The 24,083-nt window shown below is 44.2% G+C and overlaps 3 protein-coding genes across 3 annotated transcripts in view; 2 read left to right on the top strand and 1 right to left on the bottom strand.

The window, feature by feature from the left end:
• fam131bb (family with sequence similarity 131 member Bb) overlaps window positions 1–24,083 on the bottom strand; it is a 75,475-nt gene that overhangs the window by 4,260 nt on the left and 47,132 nt on the right. The window contains exons 5-6 of the mRNA XM_063198203.1: window positions 13,117–13,254; window positions 3,504–3,859 (exon numbers count right to left, since the gene is read on the bottom strand). Of these exons, the coding sequence (XP_063054273.1) occupies window positions 3,504–3,859; window positions 13,117–13,254 (494 nt within the window). The remainder of the gene's footprint in view (window positions 1–3,503; window positions 3,860–13,116; window positions 13,255–24,083) is intronic.
• On the top strand, window positions 18,947–20,819 carry LOC134448530 (uncharacterized methyltransferase YdaC-like). Its single transcript, XM_063198202.1, has 5 exons — window positions 18,947–19,023; window positions 19,174–19,241; window positions 19,617–19,881; window positions 20,197–20,370; window positions 20,587–20,819. The coding sequence occupies exons 2-5, from the start codon at window positions 19,239–19,241 to the stop codon at window positions 20,781–20,783; spliced, it is 639 nt and encodes a 212-aa protein (XP_063054272.1). The 5' UTR covers window positions 18,947–19,023; window positions 19,174–19,238; the 3' UTR covers window positions 20,784–20,819.
• The window catches only part of LOC134448529 (uncharacterized methyltransferase YdaC-like), a 3,248-nt gene continuing 1,322 nt past the window's right edge, over window positions 22,158–24,083 (top strand). Inside the window, 4 exon segments of the mRNA XM_063198201.1 lie at window positions 22,158–22,383; window positions 22,518–22,564; window positions 23,232–23,493; window positions 23,750–23,923. Coding sequence (XP_063054271.1) covers window positions 22,562–22,564; window positions 23,232–23,493; window positions 23,750–23,923 — 439 coding nt within the window. The 5' untranslated portion in view covers window positions 22,158–22,383; window positions 22,518–22,561.

The following is a 24,083-nucleotide window of genomic DNA, read 5'->3' as shown; positions in this document are numbered from 1 at the left end:
GCAACTCTGCTGAGGCTTTGGGAGGGAGGTTTACTGACATTCTACCGCCAAACTCTGCTAGTTGGCATCGGTTACACTTGCACTAACTCTGTCACGACTGAATAGGCCCACAATTCCCCACACATTGTATGGTGCTGTTCATGCCCTCTTTCCTGACTCAATTTGGATTAAAATGTCTGCTAAAAGTACTCTACTGTGCCCAAAGTGGTGCTGCTAACTGCCTTCAAGTCAATGGGCCAACAACAAACACCATTATAATACAGGGCTATGCATTGCAACAGCAGAATACTGCAATCTTCGCACTGGATCAAAAAGGCAATGGAAACAACATGCAACTGTAGATCCCCCTCTTCTCGATTTGAGCAGTACTCAGAACCCTTACAAAGTTTTCTTTTTTTATCATGATGCAAGCAAGTGATTTCTACTGTGGATCTAACACTCTGTAGTCATCCCGGATTTTAGTCTTCTGGCAGTAACAGCTTGTTTTTTTTTCTCAAAGTCAAACAGTATCTTATCAATACCCACGGAGGATTTTAAACTATTCTCAGCAGCAGAGGTGCTGCAGATAAGCTCATTTCTTGCAGACAGCGTGTACTGGCAGCCTACCTGGTGTGAGCTTGCTTGTTAAAGACGGTGACCTATAGATTACCTTATGTGTGCTTTATCATGTTATAACAGATGATCTTCCTAAGCCCCACCTGTGCTGGTGCTAGATAAGGTGGCTGGCATGATCTCCTTTGCTGTACCACTGACTGTTACAACTGCACATGACACTGAAGATCAGTTGTGGACAGAGGTGTAAGTCCCACATTCAGAAAGCAAGTACCCTGCTACAAATTGTGCAATCAAGCATTGCGAACATGCTTTCATGACTATAGATTAGCTCAATGGTTAATTCTTTGTTAGACAGAAAATGTGAAGCTGGCACTGAGCTTGGATTTTTTTTTTTTTTTGGCAAAAACCTTGATACAATTTTGCCCCACAAATGTCCAGATCCGAATCAGTTGATTGAAATTACGTACATCTCTAGACGGGTGGATAAATTACTCAGTGAATAATTCAGAATAAATTATTCACTTTTAAACTTCATCAACACTTTCAAACATTACCAAAGTGGTGACCCGTTTCAAGATTTTATTTTTGTAACGGTACAAAAAAGGTAGGTTTGCTGTCAACACAGCATCAAATGGCGCTAAGCCCCCCACATTTGGGCTTGCATGCTCAAGGGTTGCACCCAGGGTTCGAATACGGCCTGGGTCATTTGTCATCGCTACCCCGTCTCTCTCTCTCCACATTCGCTTCCTGTCGCTCTTCACTGTCCTGTCTCAAATGGGGACGAAGAAGCCCATAAAAAATACATTAAACATTTTTTTTTAAAAGAATGTCAGGGCTACCTACGAAATCTTTTTTTTTTTTAAGATATTTTTCTGGGCATTTTGTGCCTTTATGGATGATAGGACTAGAGATTGGCCTGATGAAGGTCTATGCCTAAGGACAGAAAGCTTGCAAGTTAAGTAAAGCTTCAGAAATTTCAACCGAATCCTGAACCTTCTAAACAGATGAGTGGTGGCCTATCACAACTTTAGGACAGTAGAGATTGACAGGAAATCAGTGGGACAGAGAGATGGGGATGGGGTTAGGACATGACCCAGGCCAGACTCAAACCTGGGTCCCCATGGGCATGCAAGTCCAAGTGGGGGGATTTGCACGCTGCGCCACAGTGCCCCCTTACCTACGAAATCTTACACAACTTTTCTGCTTATTTAATGGTTTGATGGCCCTAGACGGCAGCTGCCAGCTAGACCATGAACTTCATGTCATTAGCCCCTCACACACGATTCATTCACACTGTCATTGGATAAACTTGTAGGGATGTAGGACGTTAATGGCAAATACCAAGGACCGACATGAAAAGCACACATGCCAGCGTAAATATCATGAATGACAGTATAGAACGCTAATGCTAAAATGCACAAATATTAGGCGTATGTTTGGCAGTTTCAAACATGCACACCTTCGTCAGGATAAACTTCGTCTCTGTTGTGTGTTACTAAAACTAAAGGACTTGAGCACAACAGTCTCGTAATTTCCACTTTTAAAGTGGAAAGCATCATCTTTCCGGCACGCGGATGAACCATAAGTCCAACCCACGGACAAGATACCCTATTATCTCATTTGCCCCAGGGCACAACGTCTGCCTGATTAACCTCAGCTTTATTAGTGCAGAGGACACAGCTGTGGCAAGTGTGGCCAGCATATGCCGCAGTGCCTCATGGGAATTGTAGTTTACAACACCTTTCGTACCTACTGCTGCTGGTATTGGGCTCGTTTGTGATGACACAGGCTGCGAAAATCTAGGAATTTCTAGGAATCTAGGAATTAGGAATCTCTAACTAGAATGCACTGTGATTGCTGAGTGTGTATGTGTGTGCTGCGCAGGTACATGTATAGCCTACAGCATCTCGAACGGGTCCACTGTAACAGCTGTGTCCTGCTTGTGACACAAAGCCTGATGAACATTGTAGTACTGTATATTATTATAATCATCTACTTACAGTTACTGTTGCTGCTGCTGGTACTGTAACAGCTGTCCTGCTTATAACAGCTGTCCTGTATCCAATAGCGGATGAGAGTTGAAGTATATCATTGTGATGTACCATACCATTATGATGTTACCATACAAAGTAAATATAGGCTACCTGTTGCTGCTGCAGCTGCTGATGCTCGTAATGTAACAGCTGTGCCCTGCTTGTGGTGCAATGCCTGTTAGGAATTGTAGTGGTATTGTGATCGTCCATAGCCTACATACAGTATGGGCTACGTGCTTCTACTGCTGGTACAGTAACAACTGTGTCCTGCTTTGTGGTGCAATGCCTGATGGGAGTTGTAGTATATCATTATGATAGTCCATACAGTAAATACCTGCTGCTACGTGTGATACTGTAACAGCTGTTACTACTACTGCAACAGCTGTGTCCTGCTTGTGGTGAAATAGCTGATGGGAGTTGTAATGTATGAGTACAGTACATCCATTCCATAGAGTACATACCTGTTGCTGCTGCTGCGTACTCTTATTGGGTACTGTAAAGCTACGTGTACACTAAGAGCGGCCTACGCTACCGGAGCGACAGAAGTCATTATTTCTCCATGGAGGGCTGGTGAATAAAGCGGCCAAAGCGTTCAGCGATTAAAACTCAGCTAATATTATGGAATGAGCAATGGCGCAGTTCAGCAAAAACCAATTGGAATGCTCATATCTCCGAATGTCCCAGACTGACAAGCCAGAGCCGTTATGTAATTAGCTAAATCAAACATGTCAATGTGAAGTCCAGAGCGAATAAAGCGAAGTCATGGCGAAACTTCATCAACGACCTCAGCTAATCAGGTAGCGTAGGGCGTTTCTGGTGTACACGCAGCTGAACAGCTGTGCTCTGCTTGTGGCGCAATGCCTGATGGGAGTTGTAGTGTATTGGCCTATTAGTAGATTATCCATCCATACATACCTGGTACTGTAAGAGCTGCTGCTGCTGGTAGTGTTGCAGCTGCTGCAGCTGCTGGATCTGTTGGCAGAGCTGTTGACTCTGCTGCATGGCCAGCTGCTGTTGCTGCTGCTGGGACATAAAGTGGGCAGCGGCATTGCCCTCGTAGGCCCCTCCTCCGGCGCTACCGCCGCCACTGCCACCGCCTCCCTCCACAGACGTCCCACCCCCCATCACGTAGGAGCCAGTGGCTGGCGAGGCCACGCCCGAGGGATCATTGCTAATTGGCTCCCAGGCGTCTGACGTGGAGAGGCAGTAGTGGCCTTGCGAGACGTACGTGTGGGGCCACACCTCGGCAGAGGAGTGGTGCAGGATCTGATCTGGAAGAGGACAAAACACAGGAGAGGACATCTTTACAAGCTCTTGTAGTATGTACGTACAGGGCCACTGACTGCTTTGGCTGTGTACGGGACAAAATCCTCTGAAAACACCCACCCAATCCAATACATAGTTCAATGTAGTGGGGAACCCATAAGTCCCTGACCCCGTTGTATATACTGTATGTGAATGAGTAGTAGAAGGGAGGGCAAAAAAGGGGGGAGAGACCTTTACTGCTATAAGAATGTGGAGGTCTTCAGTCAGAATAATGTACCGAAACCAAAGGTGATACAGTAGACAAATCTAAATACTTCATAGGGAGTGCCTATGGGAGTCAAGGTGGTCAATCGGTAGTGGTAAATACTACACAGTAATTCATAATGATACCACAGATACTCTTAGGAAGACCAGATATCCCACTCACGGTGTATTTCCGGTTGCCGAAACGAGGCAGGTTTGTATAGTTCTATGGCAGATTTAGAACTGAATGGGGCAGTTCCACCCTTGTCCACGTGGTGGCCCGGAGACCAGAATGAATGGAGTCCTATGGAGCAAAACCCCTCATTGTGCCTTTATCTCAGTATATGATTTTTTCTTGTGTAATTCGGATGTTGCTTTCGAAAGACTATATATAGAAAATACCCACGGCTGAGTTTTAGATCTTTTGAGCCACGCATATGCTTAAAAAGTGATTTTTAAGTGTCTAGCTCCATTGGGTCCCATTCATTCTGGTCTCCGAAACCATAGAACTAATACAAACTAATACGAACAACTGGGCTTAATAGCGAGTGGCTAGGCTGTTCTTAGAAGGGCTGTGGTATTACTACCAGAGAGAGTAGAGAGAGAGAGGTTCCATTGGCCCATTGTTTCCGGGTTCTATTATTGCAAGGGGGAGGGGGGGTAAATCCCCCTTTAGGCAGACCTAGGCAGACCTAAGGACTGTTCTATTCAATGCTAGGAGTAGTATGACACGCCCCTTTAGGCAGACCGGAACCTGGTCATGTTAGGTGCCCATAGCAACCTATTACATTGGCATATCTCTATATACTTAAAGAATCTCTGATGATACATAGACAGCAAAATACGTCATGGTAATTCATAAGGGGGACAAGGTGGTATAGATAGTCATAGTGAGGTACCCTGGAGTGCTGGCAGAGTTTAGATCATTGAGGCATGACTGACGTGATGTTTCTACTCCTCATGGGGATCTTGGGAGTGGGGATCTACTGATCACTGGCACGTCATAGTGCATCTTGGGTTATTTTCAATCTTTACCTAAACGCACTAAGAGGAGGAGAAGCAGCGGTGGCGGCAAAGGCAGTGACAGGGCTGCCTGGGGGAGTAGGGAGCATGATGCTGATGCAATTGACTGTAAGCAGGCCTGAAATGTCTTGGGAAATAATATAGGGGACAGAGATATGTAGCCACTCTCTCACACAACCAGGGATTGAGATAGCCACCCAGTCTCTCACACAACCAGGGTTTGAGGAAGTCCTATAGCTAGCCAGTCTCTCACACAACCAGGATTTGAGGTAGGCCTATAGCTACCCACGCTCTCACCAGAGGTGTCAAAAGTGAAAGAAAAAGTACATTTGTGGTGTAATTACAACACTAGCACATGGCATTACATAGCTAGTACACTATTTATTCCATTATACCTAATGAGATCGATAGACTGTGTTGTCACTTAAAAACTGAAAACCTAACAAGAAGGACCCACCACAAACTTGATCCAACCAGTGCAGAGTTATCAGAGTTATCATAAGACAAGTACACGGGTCTACTGGTTACTCAGATAAGTTACTTGTGTTGGAAGGAAACTGTGTTTCTTTTTTACTTTTACTTTTGACACCTCTGTCTCTCACACAACAAGCATTTGAGATAATTAGAGTAGTCAACTCATACAATTAGAGGTAGCAAGCCAACCAGAGGCACAACCAGAGGCATATAAACTACTCGTATGTAATTACAACACTAGGACATCTTACATGGTTTAAATACCAGTTATTACACTGTATCCAATGAGATAGACACACCAAGTACTTTACACACGTATGCACATTACATTACATTACATTACATTGCATTTGGCAATGTACAATCAAGGACATAATCGTGGACATAATCATAGCCAACATAGCAGATACGAAGTGCACAGCAAATATACAGAACAACAAAAGCAGGGTTCGATTTTTTTTTCTTAAAGTCAAGTAGTAGAGTATATACACATGTACACATCATGTCAAGAGTCTGGCCTGGGACTAGGGCAGCTCAAGCATTAGCGTAGTAGATAGTAACAAAAGAAGTCTTTACTTGCTTCTTGAAGGCTAAAAGAGATGTGCCTAGTCTTGCGGCCTCTGGGAGACCATTCCACCCCTGAGGAACTACAAAGTACTACGGAGAACAGTCTTGACTGGGTACATTTTTGGCAGAGCCAGGGACGGCTTGTACACCTAGGTTTGAGGTAGCGAGCCACTCCACGCAACACAGCCAGGGCTCGAGGTAGAACGCCAATCGCTCACAGCAACCATCTTCTCCGGAGGTGGGAGAACTGAACTGAGAAAGCAAAGTATGTATGGAGTAGGGATCAGCTGGCTCAGTGAATTTGCTGCAGATGTGTGTTTTACGTTTAGAATCTGGGATAAATGCCTTAGGGCAGTCATGGGTAAGTGGTTAGGGTGTCTGACTTGTAGCCCAAAGGTTGCCGCCAGGTTGGTGAGGGGAGTAATTAACCAGTGCTCTCCCCCATCCTCCTCCATGACCGAGGTACCCTGAGCATGGTACCGTCCCGCCGCACTGCTCCCTTGGGGCACCATTGGGGGTGCGCGTGTGCATGTGTGTACACTCCAGGGCAGCATATGAGCACTGTTTATCTGTGAGCGGAGCTGTCCCGGCTGTTCGCTGGGTGGATGTGATGTGTGAATGCTGACACCTGGTAATCCTCTGGGGAGGCCTTTTATATTTTGTTTTCTTTTGTTGTGCACACAGTGCAGAATGACAAACTGTACTTCTCTCTGCAAATGTGTGTGCGTGCGTGCATACATAATGATGCTTGTGCGCTTTTGTGTGTGTTTGTGTGTGTGTGTGCAGGGGAGCAGGCAGGGGGGGGGAAAGGGGTAACTTGTCATGGGCCCAGGTAGAGAGGGGGCCCACAATTGGGTTTACACTACATTATTGGATAGGGGGCCCTTTTTGTGTGTGTGTGTGTGTGTGTGTGTGTGTGTGTGTGTGTGTGTGTGTGTGTGTGTGTGTGTGTGTGTGTGTGTGTGTGTGTGTGTATGTGTGTGTGTGTGTGTGTGTATAGACGCTGGCTTGTGTGTGTGTGTGTGTGTGTGTGTGTGTGTGTGTGTGTGTGTGTGTGTGTGTGTGTGTGTGTGTGTGTGTGTGTGTGTGTGTGTGTGTGTGTGTGTGTGTGTGTGTGTGTGTGTGTGTGTGTACAGCAGCATTTGTAATTTCATTGCCTTCACTTGTTGTGGCAAATTTCGTGGATTTTGCAACTGCTATAAACATTATGACAATGGCTTTTCCCCCTCATATACATATTTCACGCAACGCTGGCAACTTTTATGGCACTCTGAGTCGTTGCAGCATGTGCATTTCCCAAACACTGTTGTAATCCGGCTATTTTACCTGACATCTGCTGGATAATATGTTCCTACATATACAGTAGGATGCAGAGGATACGCAAACCACACAGCACTATTGCTGCAGTGTAATTTGAGATGCAGTATTTTACTACAGCCTATCAGAGAATGATACCCACTCTGTGGCCATGTGTGTGTGTCCGTGTGTGTGTGTGTGTGTGTGTGTGTGTGTGTGTGTGTGTGTGTGTGTGTGTGTGTGTGTGTGTGTGTGTGTGTGTGTGTGTGTGTGTGTGTGTGTGTGTGTGTGTGTGTGTGTGTGTGTGTGTGTGTGTGTGTATTGCAGTATTTTACTACAGCAGTATTAGCAAACGTTCCCGTTCTTCTTCAAAGTCCTATCTTTAGCTCTCTTAATAATATCTAATCCAGGGCGTGGGGGGAAAGGAGGAAATAATTACAAGCCTGAAATCATTAAAACAATGTAGGCCTCTTGAATGTAAACATTTCACTGAGTGACTATGAGAAAGTGTTGAATGCAGTCTGTAGCATGCTGCCCTTCACCTGACTTCTGGCACCATGTCTGAAATCTAGCAGCCCTGCTATTCCTCTGTGTTTCTGTATTTCCAGTTAATTAAGAAGTGCCTTTGTGGAGATGGGCCTGTTGGTGGGCCCGTTCACTTTTGGTTGAAAAGACTCATCTACACCATAACAACATTGATCTGACATTACAGAGAGCTTTACGTAACAGTAAGACTTGGTCGTTGCAATTTATATGACAGTAAAGTTATAACATAGGCTCTGCGCAAAGGGGTTAAAATGAAAGAGTCTGACCAGTCAATGTTTTCCAGATGACTTCTGCCCCAATGCATTCCAGTATTCCAATACAGCTCTTGATTCCCCTCATTACAACTGAATGAGAAAAGCAATCAGCACTGTCCAGTCGGCATCCTTGGGCCCTCCAACCCGTCTTGATATATCACGTTCATTCTCAGCCTGTGTGTGACCACGCGATTAATTGCCAGAGAACTTATTGAAGTGTGCAGTCGTGGCATTCGTTGTGTGAGGTACAGTATGGTTTATGAACGGAGCCCGTCCACCAGGGCAGGACAGACTGCGTGGGCTAAATCAAGTTTATTCGGTGGCAAATCTCAACACCATACCGCACCATACTGCCCTGCAAAAGCAAAGTGCAGTAACTACGCCAACACTGAAACTGAGAAAATGCCAACAAATCCTTTGTATTAGATTGGATATTGTAGCTAAAACGGGACCCATCTCTAAAACGGGACCCATTTGGACCATAATACTTTATCGCATGATAAAGGAGTTGTAATGAAGACCATTTTCAGTTTAAACTCAATTTTGACAAAATATGTAGTTACTGCACTTTGGCTTTGTTGGGCAGCATACTGCTCCACACTCAGTGCACCCGTATACTGCAGCAGCAGCAGCTAGTCACCACAGAATTATGACGCATGTGCAGGGCTGCTGACAGCTTTGGGCAGGCCCAGGACAAAGACTATCTAAAAGGGCCACCTACCCAATAGATGTAATATAATGAGGACCCAATTCTGGGATCCCTCTCTCACGGGGCCAAGGAAAACGGACCCACCCCACCCCCCCGTCGGCTTCCCTGTGTGTGTGTGACAACACTGTTGCCGCCCACAGATCACACCGCCGGATTGGCAGGGGCCCAAGGTCTAACGGAGCTCAAGGTCATGCCGTGCAGTGACTCTAAAACTCATCCCTCCCTTTTATTATCCTAGTAAGCACCTCTGAAGAGGTGAGGAGAGAAGAGGTGTTCTCCATCTATACGCCACAATAGCGGTTTCACACATACAGAGTGCACCTCTATCATAGAACAGTTCGTAAGTTGTGCAGTACATACAGTTTATACCGTATGTACGTCGTATACAAAGGTCTACAGTACTGAAATGGATGCAACCATAATGAAAAGTTACCAAGACCAACATTTTGGCGTGTAGAGAATGTAGAGAAAGTGTCTGCTCATCATTCAAGACTCTATCTGGTTCTTATCAAAAAGCAGCACACTCAAAGGATAAAAGTTGTGCCACCATCATAATGAAAAAAATGACCAACACCAACTTTTTGGCATGTACAGTTGAGTTATGTAGAGAATGTTGACAAAATGTCTGCTCATCACGCAAGGAAACTCTTCTGTTTCTTATCTAAAATGCTCAGAAACTGCCGTGTCTAATGCAGCCTCCATCCCAGGGAGCTGCCGAGCGGAGCTGAGGCGAGCAGAGCAGAGTATGTGGAGATGCTATTCAGGATTACGAAACAGTGCAGCATAATAATAGCCAATGCTACTATTTATATAGCTGAAATGCTCATCCCTTAGCTCCCGCAGGTCATGGAGCTGAATGTAAAACAAGCGCTCAGCGCGCTGAGATGGGGCCCCCAGGCAGACAGAAATGAGATTCATTGTTTACAGAGGAAAATGGCACACCGAGAGAGCCCCCCCCCCACCCCACACACACACACACACACACACACACACCACCACCCACCTCCTTCCTCATGTCTTTCCTCTGCCTTTCTCAGTCAAACACGCATGCACACAGCACACACACGTACGTAGGTTGGGACACACATGCATACACACACACAAGCACACACAGGGACATGGACACACACACATACACACACACACACACATGCATGGACACACACACATGCTTACACTCACGCACACAACACACAGAAGCATCCAGGCATACACGTTCACAAACATATGCACACACATTCACACACCACCAATCACACACCCCAACCAGAGGACATTAGCCCGCCCATCTGGTCTCCAGGATCTGTTGAAATGCCTCTCTAAACCACCCAGTCAATGAATACACATCCACTTTATGACCTTGACTAGTTTTGAAGGTAATGAAATGAAGGTCGTAACAATCGTTTAAAGGTCATCGTCTCCTTTTTCCACAGATTTGCCAAACAGCTACAGTATATCACGAAAGTGAATACACCCCTCACAGTTTTGCAGATTTTTGAGTATATCTTTTCATAGGAAATCATTACAGAAATGTAACTTTGACACAATGATTAGTGACCTTTTAACAACATATTTAACCGCTTAAATTTCTTGTTCACTCAGAAAAAAACTAAATACAGCCATTAATGTTTGAACATGTACTCACAAAAGTGAGTGCACCCCAGATTAAAATGCGGTAGAGAAGGGGCTATGTTGGCTCGAATCGTCTCAAAATGAAACGAAATGAAAAGGGATGACAAGGGAGGTCATCAGTGTGCGTTTCAACCTTTCTTTGCATTGAACTTTTAAATTTTGAGTCTGCATCTGGCTTAAATAGATTGGTGTGAGATTTGAATGCAATCCTATGGAGAATATCATGATCTGCTTCAGTAGTCACAGTGCATGTTGACATGCATGTTTCTTTTAGGTGTATTTCAGATTGCCAATGTTGACAGCATTCATGCATCCCCAAACCATGTCAGTCCCACTACCATGCTTGGCTTATGAAATCTGCAATCTGAAATACACCTAAAAGAAACATACATGTCAACATGCACTGTGACTACTGAAGCAGATCATGATATTCTCCATAGGATTGCATTCAAATCTCACACCAATCTATTTAAGCCAGATGCAGACTCAAAATGTAAAAGTTCAATGCAAAGAAAGGTTGAAACGCACACTGATGACCTCCCTTGTCATCCCTTTTCATTTCGTTTCATTTCGGGACTATTCGAGCCAACATAGCCCCTTCTCTACCGGATTTTAATCTGGGGTGTACTCACTTTTGTGAGTACATGTTCAAACATTAATGGCTGTATTTTGTTTTTTTCTGAGTGAACAAGAAATTTAAGCGGTTAAATATGTTGTTAAAAGGTCACTAATCATTGTGTGAAAGTTACATTTCTGTAATGCTTTCCTATGAAAAGATATACTCAAAAATCTGCAAAACTGTGAGGGGTGTATTCACTTTCGTGATATACTGTATGGTGTATAATTCAATTCTCTAATCCTCAAGAAAGGGGCCCGAAGTTCAAGGATGAATTAACATGACATCCGCTTAGTCCACTTCCTCATCCCACTTTAATCAATGCGATTACTGTAGACTACATGCACAATGAATCATCCAAGAAAAGGGAGACAACAATAACTCCACAACCGAAGACAGATTCAGAAGTGACCATCTGTAAATTCTTCAGTAAACAGCTTTGGTAAGGCTGACAACATGAATGTTGTTGTTGAAAATGTAGCATGTTGCATTTCAAAGTTGTTGTTGGAAAAATGTAGTGTGTTTTATATTTCAAAGTTATTGTTGGAAAGGTAGTATGTTGTATATCAGAACTTCTGCTGGTGATGCTGAGTTGAAAGGGATTGTACTGTAGTTTGATGCAATCAATTAGTCTTTTTCAACAGACATCTGACACCTTTGTGTCACTGCACTTGTGGCAGGAAAAGTGGCATCCGGTGGCATACCATAAACATAATCTTACACCCCACTGGTGTCTATGGAAACCGGTAGCTGTTTTTCCAGCTGCAGCTGCACTGATCTCTAAACAATGTAATTCATTATCACATAGACAAACGCTGCATTAGAGAGGTCAGTGGGGCTGAGCAGATATCAAGTTGTGACAGTTAATGCTGTATGTGAATTTGTTAAAAATGCCTTTTAACCTCGAGCCTGTATTTTGGCATGGTTAAAAATCACAGATCATTATCTACTTTAATGTACAAACATAATTAATTTATTGTGCGTTTTCAAAAAAGTTCTTCTCTCAAGAATTCCTGTTCTACTTCATCTTTTTGCTTGTTATGTATTAGTTCTGCGTTAGTCTCTGGCCAACAGCATCCCACTGCCTAGAACGATTTGAATCTACAATGTGAATCATGTCAGCAACCGACGTCCTGTACCCTGCTTGTCACAGCTCTGAATTCCATGGCTCTTGCTGCTACCAAACACCTTCTAGTAGATTAAGTGGTTCCCAAACTTTTTCCCCTGTGCACCCCCTTTTACATTTCAGTGTGGTTCGTGCACCCCCTAAGGCCTAAGCGAATGTTGCACAACCGCACATTTTGAGCAAAACTCATTTCCAATAGACCTGACGTCTTTTCTGCCATCATTACAATGGAACTTGTTGCATGACAAGTCTAGGAGTTATGTTATAAATTACACTTAAAGATGGATCCTTCCAGCATACAATTCACCAAACAACATGTAGTTCATTAATTCTGTAAAAACACACATCTCAGCCAGTACTCTATTCAGCTCGCGCACCCCCTTGTGGCAGGCTGCGCACCCCCAGGGGTGCACGCACCCCAGTTTGGGAAACCCTGGAGTAAGATACTTCAAGCCTGAACATTTCCTGGACTCATGTGATGTCAGATGAACGCCCCTTTTTAGGAGACCTTCGGTTAGGAGACCTTTGGACTTAAGGTTGAGAAGGAATGGAGTTCCCTTGTCTCTGTAGATGACGGTAGCGCACATCTCATGCAAGCTATCACCCAAATGCCACAGAAAGTCAAGAAGAAGGAAGGGACAACTCCCCCTTAGGAGCCCGAACTTGAGCACACTCCTTTGCATCGGGTGAGCAGAGTTTGGGTTATCTTACTCTTTTAGAAGATGTTTGGTGCTACTGTGTTGAAATGCATTGTGAGGGTTGTAGTGCGTGAGTACCTCTGCTGGTGATGCTCTCCTGGTTGGCCTCGCTGAGGTGAGCCACGCTGCCCTGGTTGGAGCCACTCATGCTCTCGCCATCCATCGAGGTCCATGCCAGGAGGGTCGCCTCGGAGATGGCAAACTGCTGCAGCACTCCTGCAATGTGTCAGAGGTCAAAGGTCAGAGACGTCGGCATTAGAGGTCAATTAATTCGTCATGGCTACCACCACAATGACTGAATGAATGAATGAACGCAGTTCCAAGAGGATGATTCCAAAGAACTCCCAGACTAATTAGTGAGGTGATGTTACTGAATCCTTTCACAAAGACACTCTATTGTCAGGTGTCAATCTCAGGTTTAGAGAGAAAACATCCTGCCTCAGATTTCATCCCTTTAATCAGCTGATTGTAAAAAGCGTTGGAAAGAGGTGCATTATACTCAATGAAGTCATCATAGCTGGATGGTGAAGGTGGCATTGACACTTCTGATCAAGTGCAGTTTTGTTGGTAATGTTGTTAATGCCTTACTCATGACATTACACTTAGCTTTACGATTTTATGCAAAGTGACTCACAGTAATGACTTACTCAAAGGCACTTGAAAGCCCGTGATTGCCAGGGTGGCCAGGTTGCCATCTTTTATTGCTCTTATTTATACTGGTATGGTATGAGTAGAGTAACTTTATTGATCTCAAGGGGGAAATTCAGAAATTCAGGTATGTTATTGTATGATACTGATAAGCAAACGTACGATCCCAAGACCATCACCTTAACCATTTCCTCAATTTCCCCCCGGGGATCAATAAAGTTAGCCTACTCTACCATTAGGCTATGCCTGTCAAAAGATCTACTACTGTATACTCACAGACATCTTGGATAATCATACCCACACCCTCCCTCTACCAGATCCTGCCAGATGGACCCCACCTGAGCTCTGAAGCACTTGCCTTCATTTCCTTTGGGATAAATAAGGTATATCCACTCTGCTCTACTGCACTACAGTAACTTCAGCTGCGCTGTTATTGTCAATGTCATTAGTGACCCATGATCTCACTCTCATCCGCTCCCAGCACTTAAGAGATCATAACGCCCCCACCACCTCAGACACAACATCATGCATAAGTCATCGCCTGTCTGCCAGCATAAGCATCACAGGCCTCAAAGCACAGGCAGACAGGCAGACGGACAGATGGACAGACAGACACACTGGCATGAATAACCCATGATAGAGAATTAAATTCACATTCTAATGATCATCAGAGGCACTTTACCGACCACAGCACATCAACCTCTCTGTAATCATCATCCCTCTATCACCACTGAGGACCACAGCCCACAAACCTCACTGCTCATCACTAGCAACACTTAGAGAGTGGGACCAACTGCACTATATGTGAGAGCCGAATTTAAGACTCATCGATGGAGGGTAGTTGGAATTACTTTTCAAGTATTGAATGAACGCTGCACATACAATGCTGAATGCTCACAAACAAAACCTTGCATGTCACATATGTATAGTCAGGGCCACTGACAGCTTTGGCCGGGCCTAGGACAAAGTCATCTTAAAGGGCCTCCCAGCCCAGAACATACAATATAATAAGGAACCAATTCTGGGCCCCTTCTCTCCCTGGGCCCGGGACAACTATCCCCTTTGCCCCCCTGTCGGCACCCCTGTGTGTAGTATTAGGCTTACTGTATAGCTACAGATGTGACTGAGAGGAAAGCAGAGGTGTCAAAGGTAAAAAAACAAAAAAACAAAAAAAAACGAAACACAGTTTCCTTTCAACACAGGTAACTTATCTGAGTAATAACCAGAAGGCCTGTGTACTTGGCTTATGACTCTATGCTGGTTGGATCAAGTTTGCAGTGGGTTCTTGTTAGGTCTTTAGTGTTTTTCAGTCATAACACGGTCTTATACCTCATTATTTACAATGGAGTAAATGGTGTAACATCTATGAAATATCATGTGCTTGTGCTGCACCATGAATTTAATTTTACTTTTACTTTTGACAGCTCTGGAGGAAAGCTCATATTCTCCTTGGACTCCTTGGAGCTTGACATATGTTTTGTTTCTTATCCAAGGAATTGTATCACTTCCGGTAGAAGGAACATAAGTATGCCTAGTTATACTTTTTTAGACCAAGAACTTATCTACTTGAAGAAATGGGGAAGGGAAGTCACAAGTGCTATAGCTCACCATTAAACTCTTTAGATAGCATGGATGAATACGAACCTTCACAAAGAGAAAAGGTTCTGAGTTTTTAAAAGTCTCCCTCTCCCAGAGTAGTTTGCCATGTGCTCACCAGCATCTCTCACTGTGGCCATGTGTTCAGAGCCAGGCTGGCCTCCTTTCCTGGGCTATATTTGCTGTCATGATGTTGCTATTTTTCCATAGTTTATTTTCTGTTATCTCCGTTACCTTTGGTTTTTTTTATTAGAACACAAAAAGGGGGACAAGACGGGGATTAGGGACTAGACCAGAGGGGGCAGAGGAGTCTGCAGTTTCCAGATTAAAATAGCACAGACACATGCATGATGAACACAGCCCAGCCCAGAAATGTCAACGCATACCACCCAGAATGTTGGTGGGTATTTTCAGGTAGACCAGGAGCAATTTTTACTTGTGTGCATGTGTCTCAGTATATGCATGATCCACCAAAAAAACAGTTAGCTTTGCACAGAGGTTTGCACGTGATGTGCGTAGGACTGTCTGTTGACTTTGCGTATAATAACATAACATAACCATGCTGAAAATGTAATATCCGAGGCATGTAAACTTCTAAAGCAGTTCCAAGCTATCCACAGCATTTTCAAAAAACAGTACATCTTCAACTCCATCCCTGTGAGAAATCCATGCCAGGATTTCTGTGTTGCTGTGGTTGCACCACAGGGGGATGTGGCATAACATGACAGCAGCCTGCGGTGCCCACCAAAACATGGAGCGGAGTCTGGCAATAACCCCTCATGAGACACACCACACCACACCACACCACACCACACGACTCTGGCTGTGAACACACATCCACCAGGCGTGAAGTCTTACTCCCAGGGTTTCGGCTAGATAGCGTCAATGCTACAAATATGAGTGTGTGTGTCTACTCTTTGCAGTCATGCTCAGTGCCTGGTATCTGTATAAGTGCAGAGAATCAATGCTGCTGTATACAATATAACTCGGAGAGCTTAATGCATGCATTAAGAGGATAACCTGAATTCACAGGTGATTTGCTAGAATAATACACCAGTGGCATTTAGATCATTCCATTTGATTTAGTTCAATTCAATTCATTTCAGCTCAAACAATTACTCGCATATAGTGAGACCTTGAGCCAAATCTGATTGAAACTGGCACGCTGATATAGAAAACACGTCTCATTCTGCATGTTAACTAACACTCCCTTCCTGTACAGAGAGAGAGAAATAGAACACCCCACCCATTAGACACACACACACACACACACACACACACACACACACACACACACACACACACACACACACACACACACACACACACACACACACACACACACTGGGTGGGTGTATTGATCTGCGCTGCCTCTCAGCGGTGCATCGAGTGGAGGTGAGGAGCCTCTCAAGGACAACCTGTCTGTCTGAGTGGGAGGGGAGCAGTATTATATCAAACACACACACACACACACACACACACACACACACACACACACACACACACACACACACACACACACACAAAACCCTGCTTGTGTATGCACCGTGGGAGTATGTCTGTGTGTGTGCGCACATAGTGTGTGTGTGTGTATGCATGTGTGTGTGCATGTATGTACGTTGGTGCCATCACACACACACACTCATGCATGCACCCACATACATACACAGTGGCCCAGACAGTTACAACAGAGCACAGAGATCAACTCAGTAGGCTTGCTTGGCCCTCACTCAATAGCCCCAAACATAGGGCCTAGCATTACATTACATTACATTACATTACATTACATTACACTTAGCTGATGGTTTTATCCAAAGCAATTTGCGGTTATTTACAGTGCATTGGTTACAGTCCCTTGAGCAGTGTGGGGTTAGGTGCCTTGCTGAAGGGTCATGGATTGGCATAGGGAGTTCAAAAGTGAAACTCAAACCTGCAACCCTCTGACATAAAGCCCATCTCCTTAACCACTAGAACACAGCAAAGCCATTAGGTGAAGGAAGATGGTCTGGCATGTCTGCTGTCTATCACATTAGCATGGATAAGTATTAGGCCTATTACATTTATTACAATTTTCTGAGACATCTATATGTCTGTGAAGATTCTCATGTATCCGAGTCATGTTAATCAAAAGAGATAAGTTGTATGCCCCTGGAACATTTAGAGCTGAACATATTGGTGGGTTGGGTATCAGTTCATTAAAGCAGTAGTGACGTAAGACAACTTACAACTCCTGTGTGCTCAGGGACTGCATAGGGCCTATTTTGTGCCCTATATATGTGTGTAAGCAAGGAGTAATAACAGTGTACTAAAGAATCAATGGAATAAAAACTGTTTTGAGTCATAATCAAGCCACATTCCTGGTGTGTGATGAGTAAATAAATGTTGATATATTTGTCTGTGTTGTAAATTTAAATTACATTTAGAAACGGAATAATACCCATGTTTTCTTACATTCCATGTGTGTTAGACCATTTTAACACAATACATGTGTCTGAAAAATGACATTCCTTGTTAGCGTGTACAAGAAGCATCGCATCTGCCAATAGGCATATTGGCCTATCAGAAGCATTGCTAACCACTTTTATTTTAGTCCATCAGACACACACATGCGCACACGCACACGCACACACACACACACACACACACACACACACGCACACGCACACGCACACGCACACACACACACACACACACACACACACACACACACACACACACACACACACACACACACACACACACACACACAACCACACACACACACACACAGCCAAGCCAAAGATTATTTTCATTCTAACAAGATAGGTAACTGGTGACGTGAACAATAGGATGGAATGTTTCACCAACCAAGCACTTCTGGTCTCCTAAAAAGGCGTGGCCAAACTGTCAATCATCAAACACCAGCTCCATTGTTTTCTATGCTGTTATAGGCTAACCTACCCCCATTGGTGTTAGGCCTACAACCTACCCCAGCAGAGTGGGGTAGATGTGTAACTAAGAAGGCACACTCTGCATTGGACACAATCTCAAATTATGTGAGTTATAGTTTTTATAGTAATTTATAGGAAAAATATGTGTGCCCAAAAAGTAGCTAAACAAATGACAATTCTGGATGCTTTGATGTTTTACAAAAAGTGTTACTGTAGTAGGCCTACCCAGTCTCATACCCCTATTTTCACACCCCTACTCTAAAGCTAGGTTCACACACGTCGCTGCTAGTTACTCGCTCAGCGAATGAAGTCAATAGAATGTCAATGTGTTCCAGCGAGACGAGCAGGCGAGTAGGCGAGTACTGTACAAGCGATGCGATGTGGGCGGATCCCGAGTTGAAAATATTTGAACTTCGAGCGAGGCGAGTAAGCGAGTAACCAATTGGAATGCAGAGTTCGGTACTTCTCGCCTGTACATTGGCAGTTAAAGCTGCTGGAAGGAACTTTCAGCGAACGTTCCATTAGAGAGTGGCGAGCAGGCGAACAAGCGAGAAGCTAGTAAATAGCAGCGATGTGTGTGTGAACCTAGCTTAAGACACACAGATACACAGAGGAATCCTGCCAGGCCAAAGGTCACGGTGTAAGTTACAGCTGGGAGTGGCTGGCCTCACCGTAGAGACCAAGGGTCAAGAGGGACCCAACGTCAGCAGAGAAGAGACAACACATAGTAGCCTCTACTGTGGTCAGCAACACAGTCAGTGAAAACACTCAACGCTCTGAGGCCACACACTGCTTCCAAGAGAAAACTCAGGTAATGAATGATTACTAAGCATTAAGACTTATTCAGCCCATTTCAATTGTTGTACGTCCAGATCAACTACTGCAATTTATTTAATGACCAAGACATCAGGCATTGTCTGAGATTTTTTTTTCATTGTCTGTTCTTTCATTTTCTATAAAGCCTGCTGATGTCACCAGCATCTGTGTAAGAAACTACCCATCCATTTGCATTGGAGGAGAACAAAGATGGTAAGTGTCAGAAATACATTTGTCAAACAGCACGTTTCAATCATTTCAATAATTTCCTTTCAGTTTTAAAAATGTGGGAAAGGTGATGTCTACACAAACATTTGTCTAATTTACAACATTTTGGGGTATTTTATTTGAGAGCAGGGATCAGCTCACGTTTCTCTGAACTTGACAGGATCACAAAAGTTGGAAACTTTTAAAGTATGGTATATGTCCAATTTATATAGTACGTACTGTATGTCTGTGTATTCATGGTGGGGCTGACTATTGAGGGCCTCTTCAGTAGGAAGTTTTGCTGGGGGGGCCCAGGCAGTTGCCTCATCTGCCTATTGGTAAAACCGGCTCTGTGTCAGTTCATCCAACCACCCTTTGCAGATGTTTTACAGAGCAATAGCTGGGCGCCAACTGGGGCATCCCACTAAAAGCCTGGGTGGATGGCTGGCATCAAAGATCTTCATCCAGCACAACAGACTGGTAGAGGAGAGCGCGGTGGCACTGTGTGGCATCTCCCCTGGGGACACGGTGCTAGAGCTGGGCCACGGCCCCGGACTCGGCCTGGAGGCGGCCGCCCGCCTCCTCACCGCACCCAGCGGACACCTACTGGGAGTGGACTACTCCGAATACATGCACCAGGTGGCAGGTGAGTATGGGGTCACATTAAGTCAAGTCGGGGATGCACTCCTTGACTTCTACTACTAGATATTTTTGTTTGGACGTGTCAACACACATTTTGCACCATGCCATTCAGAAATACATTTTGCTCATGTAATGTAACGTTTTCTTTTGAGATTAGAAATGCATTTTTGTTACATTTGCATTTGGATCTTAGTGAGTCATTACTTATATTGATTATACTTGTATTTGTGAATTTAACACAAAAACATCAGTGAACGGTGTGACATTTATTTTGTGACATTTTATTGAATCAACATCTTCAATGACCTCTGTGCTCTAGGTAAGAGGCTGTCGGCTCTGGTGGCGAGCGGGAAGGTGACGCTGCACCACTGTGACGTGGCCGCCATGCCCATAGCGGACAGCAGCGTTGACAAGGTGTTCCACTGCAACTGCTACTACTTTTGGCCCGACCTCAAGAAAGGCGGCGCAGAGATACACCGCGTCATGAAAGCAGGTGGCAAAGATATACTTCAAATACATATCGTAGCTACACATACATTTGTGACATGCCTATGCAGGGCAACTAAAAGCTTGCGTTGGGCCCAGGATAAAATCATCTGTACCCTGTTCCTACTGCATTTTACGAACATAACTATAAGAATTTATATTTTATATTATGGAAGTGAAAGACTTGAACTGCATGTCTGAACTGAATTCCACACTGTTGCAGGTGGTCTAATGGTGACAGTGCTAAGGCTGGATGTAGTGGAGCAAGCAGCATCTCAGAACATCTTCACTGGTGAGAGCTGGCGACCAGAGGACTACATGAAGGCATTGGAGGATGTTGGCTTCTCCAATGTCAGAATGGAGGACAGGACTGAGACAAACATCACATTTCAAGTCATCTTTGCCACCGCTTCAAAATAAGAGGAAACACAGCACACATAAGTCTCTGTCACCAACTGTCACCAAAGGTCCATAGCCGGGTTATGGGAACAAACTGTTCATTGTTGACATGCATTTAAGAAAGAGTCAGAATTTGATAATGAGTCTGTCAGCAGCATGTGTTCCACTCAAGTGTGCAAGACTAAACCGGAATTCAAAGCTTGTGGTTGGCTACTTATTGTTCTAGAACAGGCATCACCAACGTGGTGCCCGTGGGCGACATGTAGCCCTCCAGGAGCTTCTGTGGTGCCCACTGAGGATGTTAAAATATAGTGACTACACAACAATGTTTTAGTCACAGTTCACATTTTTCTTGTTTTATGAGATTATTTCTTTATGAACTATAATGAATATTTCTATACACGTATAACCTATAAGCAAATTATCATTCAATCATAGTTTGATTAGAGAACGATGTCAAAACATCGGTAGAGGATTTTGAAGAAACAAGTAGCCCTCGAGTAGCCCCTTGTAGCCCTCAGGCACCCCTTGGTAGCCCTCAGAACCAGAAAGGTTGGGGACGCCTGTTCTAGAATGTTCTTCCACTCATTTCAACAAAAACAAATGACTATTTATCAACTGTCGGACGGTTGAACATCGGGCCACAGTTTAGCCTGTGGCATCCGTCATAGTGCTCTGTGGTTTGCTCCGTATAATACACAGTGTGTACACTGTGTATGGTATGCTCTGTGTCTCAAGAGAGATGAACAGACCAAGGATATGGATCACTGGAACCATGTCTCATGGTCTGATGAGACCAAGATAAACAAATTGGCTTTAGATGGTGTTAAGCATGTGTGGTGGTAAACAAGTGAATTTTACCAAAAAAGTGCATCATCTGGCTAGTCAAGCATGGTAGTGGGACTGACATCGTTTGGGGATGTATGAATGCCGTCAACATTGGAAATCTGAATTACACCTAAAGAAGCATGCATGTCAACATGCACTGTGACTACAGAAGCAGATCATGATACTCTCCATAGGATTTAATTCAAAACTCACACCTATCTATTTTAGCCAGGTGCAGACTCAAAATGTACAATATAAATGTACTGAAAGGTTGAAACACACACCGATGACCTCCGTTTTAATCCCTTTTCATTTCGAAATGAAAAAATGAATGTAGTTGCTGTCAAAGGTGATTCTACAAAGTATTAAGCAAAGGCTGTGAATACTTTTGTAAATATGATTTATTTGTTTTTTATTTTTTATACATTTTCAAAACTGTCAAAACAACTTGTTTTTCACATGGTCATAATGGAATAATTTGTGTAGGATTTTGACAACAGAGATTAATTTGTAGCATTTGGAATAAGGCTGTAAGATAATAAAATGTGAAAAAAGTGAAGTGCTGTGAATACTTTCCGGATTGACTGTATCTCTCTCTCATTTGTGATTCTCTGGTCACGGGGTAAGTTACAGCTGGGAGGGGCTGGCCTCACTATAGAGACCAAGGGTCAAGAGGGACCCAACGTCAGCAGAGAAGAGACAACACATAGTAGCCTCTACTGTGGTCAGCAACACAGTCAGTGAAACCACTCCACGCTCTGAGGCCACACGCTGCTTCCAAGAGAAAACTCAGGTAATCAATGATACTAATCATATTCAGCCAATTGTTATACCTCCATATCAACTACTGCAATTTATTTAGAGACCATGACCTTAGGCATTGTCTGAGATTTTTTTTCATGGTCTGTTCTTTCATTCTCTATAAAGCGTGCTGATGTCACCAGCATCTGTGTAAGAAACTACCCATATAGATGGTAAGTGTCAGAGATACATTTGTCAAACAGCACATATTTCAATGAATTTCAACCATTTCCTTTCAGATTTAAAAATATGGGAAAGGTGATGTCTACAAAAAACATTTGTTTAATTTACAACATTTTGGGGTATTTTATTTGATAGCAGGGATCAGTTCACTTTTCTCTGAACTTGTGCGGGGCATAAACTCCTCTTTCCCTTCTGGGATGCCCACCTCTGTACACTTCATACAGTCGAGCAGCTTAAAGTAAACTGCTTTAGCGGTTTGACAGGATCGCAAAAGTTGGAAGCTTTATATGTCTTTACATAGCATTATAGTGATTTTTATAGTATATAGTATAGTATATAGTGATTCTACCCATTTGGGGGCCCATTCGCAAAATGTAAGCACAGGGCCCTCTTCTGTTTTGTCATAGATGGTATTTAAGAGGAGACAGAGCACTAATTAAATCTTCCATAGAACTAAACAGGGACACTTTGTAATGGCAGTATGGCGTGTGTGCAAATATCCCGTCTGTTCCACGGTTATGTTGGCAATCATTTATCATAGTGGGGCTGACTATTGAGGGCCTCTTCAGTAGGAAGCTTTGCTGGGGCCCAGGCAATTGCCTCATCTGCCTATTGGTAAAACCGGCTCTGTGTCAGTTCATCCAACCGCCCTTGCAGATGTTTTACAGAGCAATAGCCCGCCAACTTGGGCATCCCACTCAAAGCCTGGGGGGATGGCTGGCGTCAAAGATCTTCATCCGGCGCAACAGACTGGTAGAGGAGAGCGCAGTGGCACTGTGTGGCATCTCCCCTGGGGACACGGTGCTAGAGCTGGGCCACGGCCCCGGACTCGGCCTGGAGGCAGCCGCCCGCCTCCTCACCGCACCCAGCGGACACCTACTGGGAGTGGACTACTCCGAATACATGCACCAGGTGGCAGGTGAGTATGGGGTCACATTTAGTCAAGTCGGGGATGCACTCCTTGACTTCTACTACCAGATATTTTTGTTTGGACGTGTCAACACACATTTTGCACCATGCCATTCAGAAATACAGTACATTTTGGTCATGTAATAAAACGTTTTCTTTTGAGATTAGAAATGTTTTTGTTACATTTTCATTTGCAGCATATTTGTGAGTCGTTACTTTTCGTGACATTTGTTGAATCAACATCTTCGATGACCTCTGTGCTCTAGGTAAGAGGCTGTCGGCTCTGGTGGCGAGCGGGAAGGTGAGGCTGCACCACTGTGACGTGGCCGCCATGCCCATAGCGGACAGCAGCGTTGACAAGGTGTTCCACTGCAACTGCTACTACTTCTGGTCCGACCTCAAGAAAGGCGGCGCAGAGATACACCGCGTCATGAAAGCAGGTGGCAAAGATATACTTCAAATACATATCATAGCTACACATACATTTGTGACATGCCTATGCAGGGCAACTGAAAGCTTGCGTTGGGCCCAGAACAAAATAATCTGTAAGCAAGGAACTCCCTGCTCAACAATGTAGCCTAATGCTCTCTTTAGAGCCTC

Source organism: Engraulis encrasicolus, chromosome 5 (assembly GCF_034702125.1).
Source record: "Engraulis encrasicolus isolate BLACKSEA-1 chromosome 5, IST_EnEncr_1.0, whole genome shotgun sequence".
Classification (NCBI taxonomy): domain Eukaryota; kingdom Metazoa; phylum Chordata; class Actinopteri; order Clupeiformes; family Engraulidae; genus Engraulis; species Engraulis encrasicolus.
The sequence above is the reverse complement of the archived record's forward strand: the minus strand, read 5'-3'. Positions and strand labels throughout refer to the sequence as shown.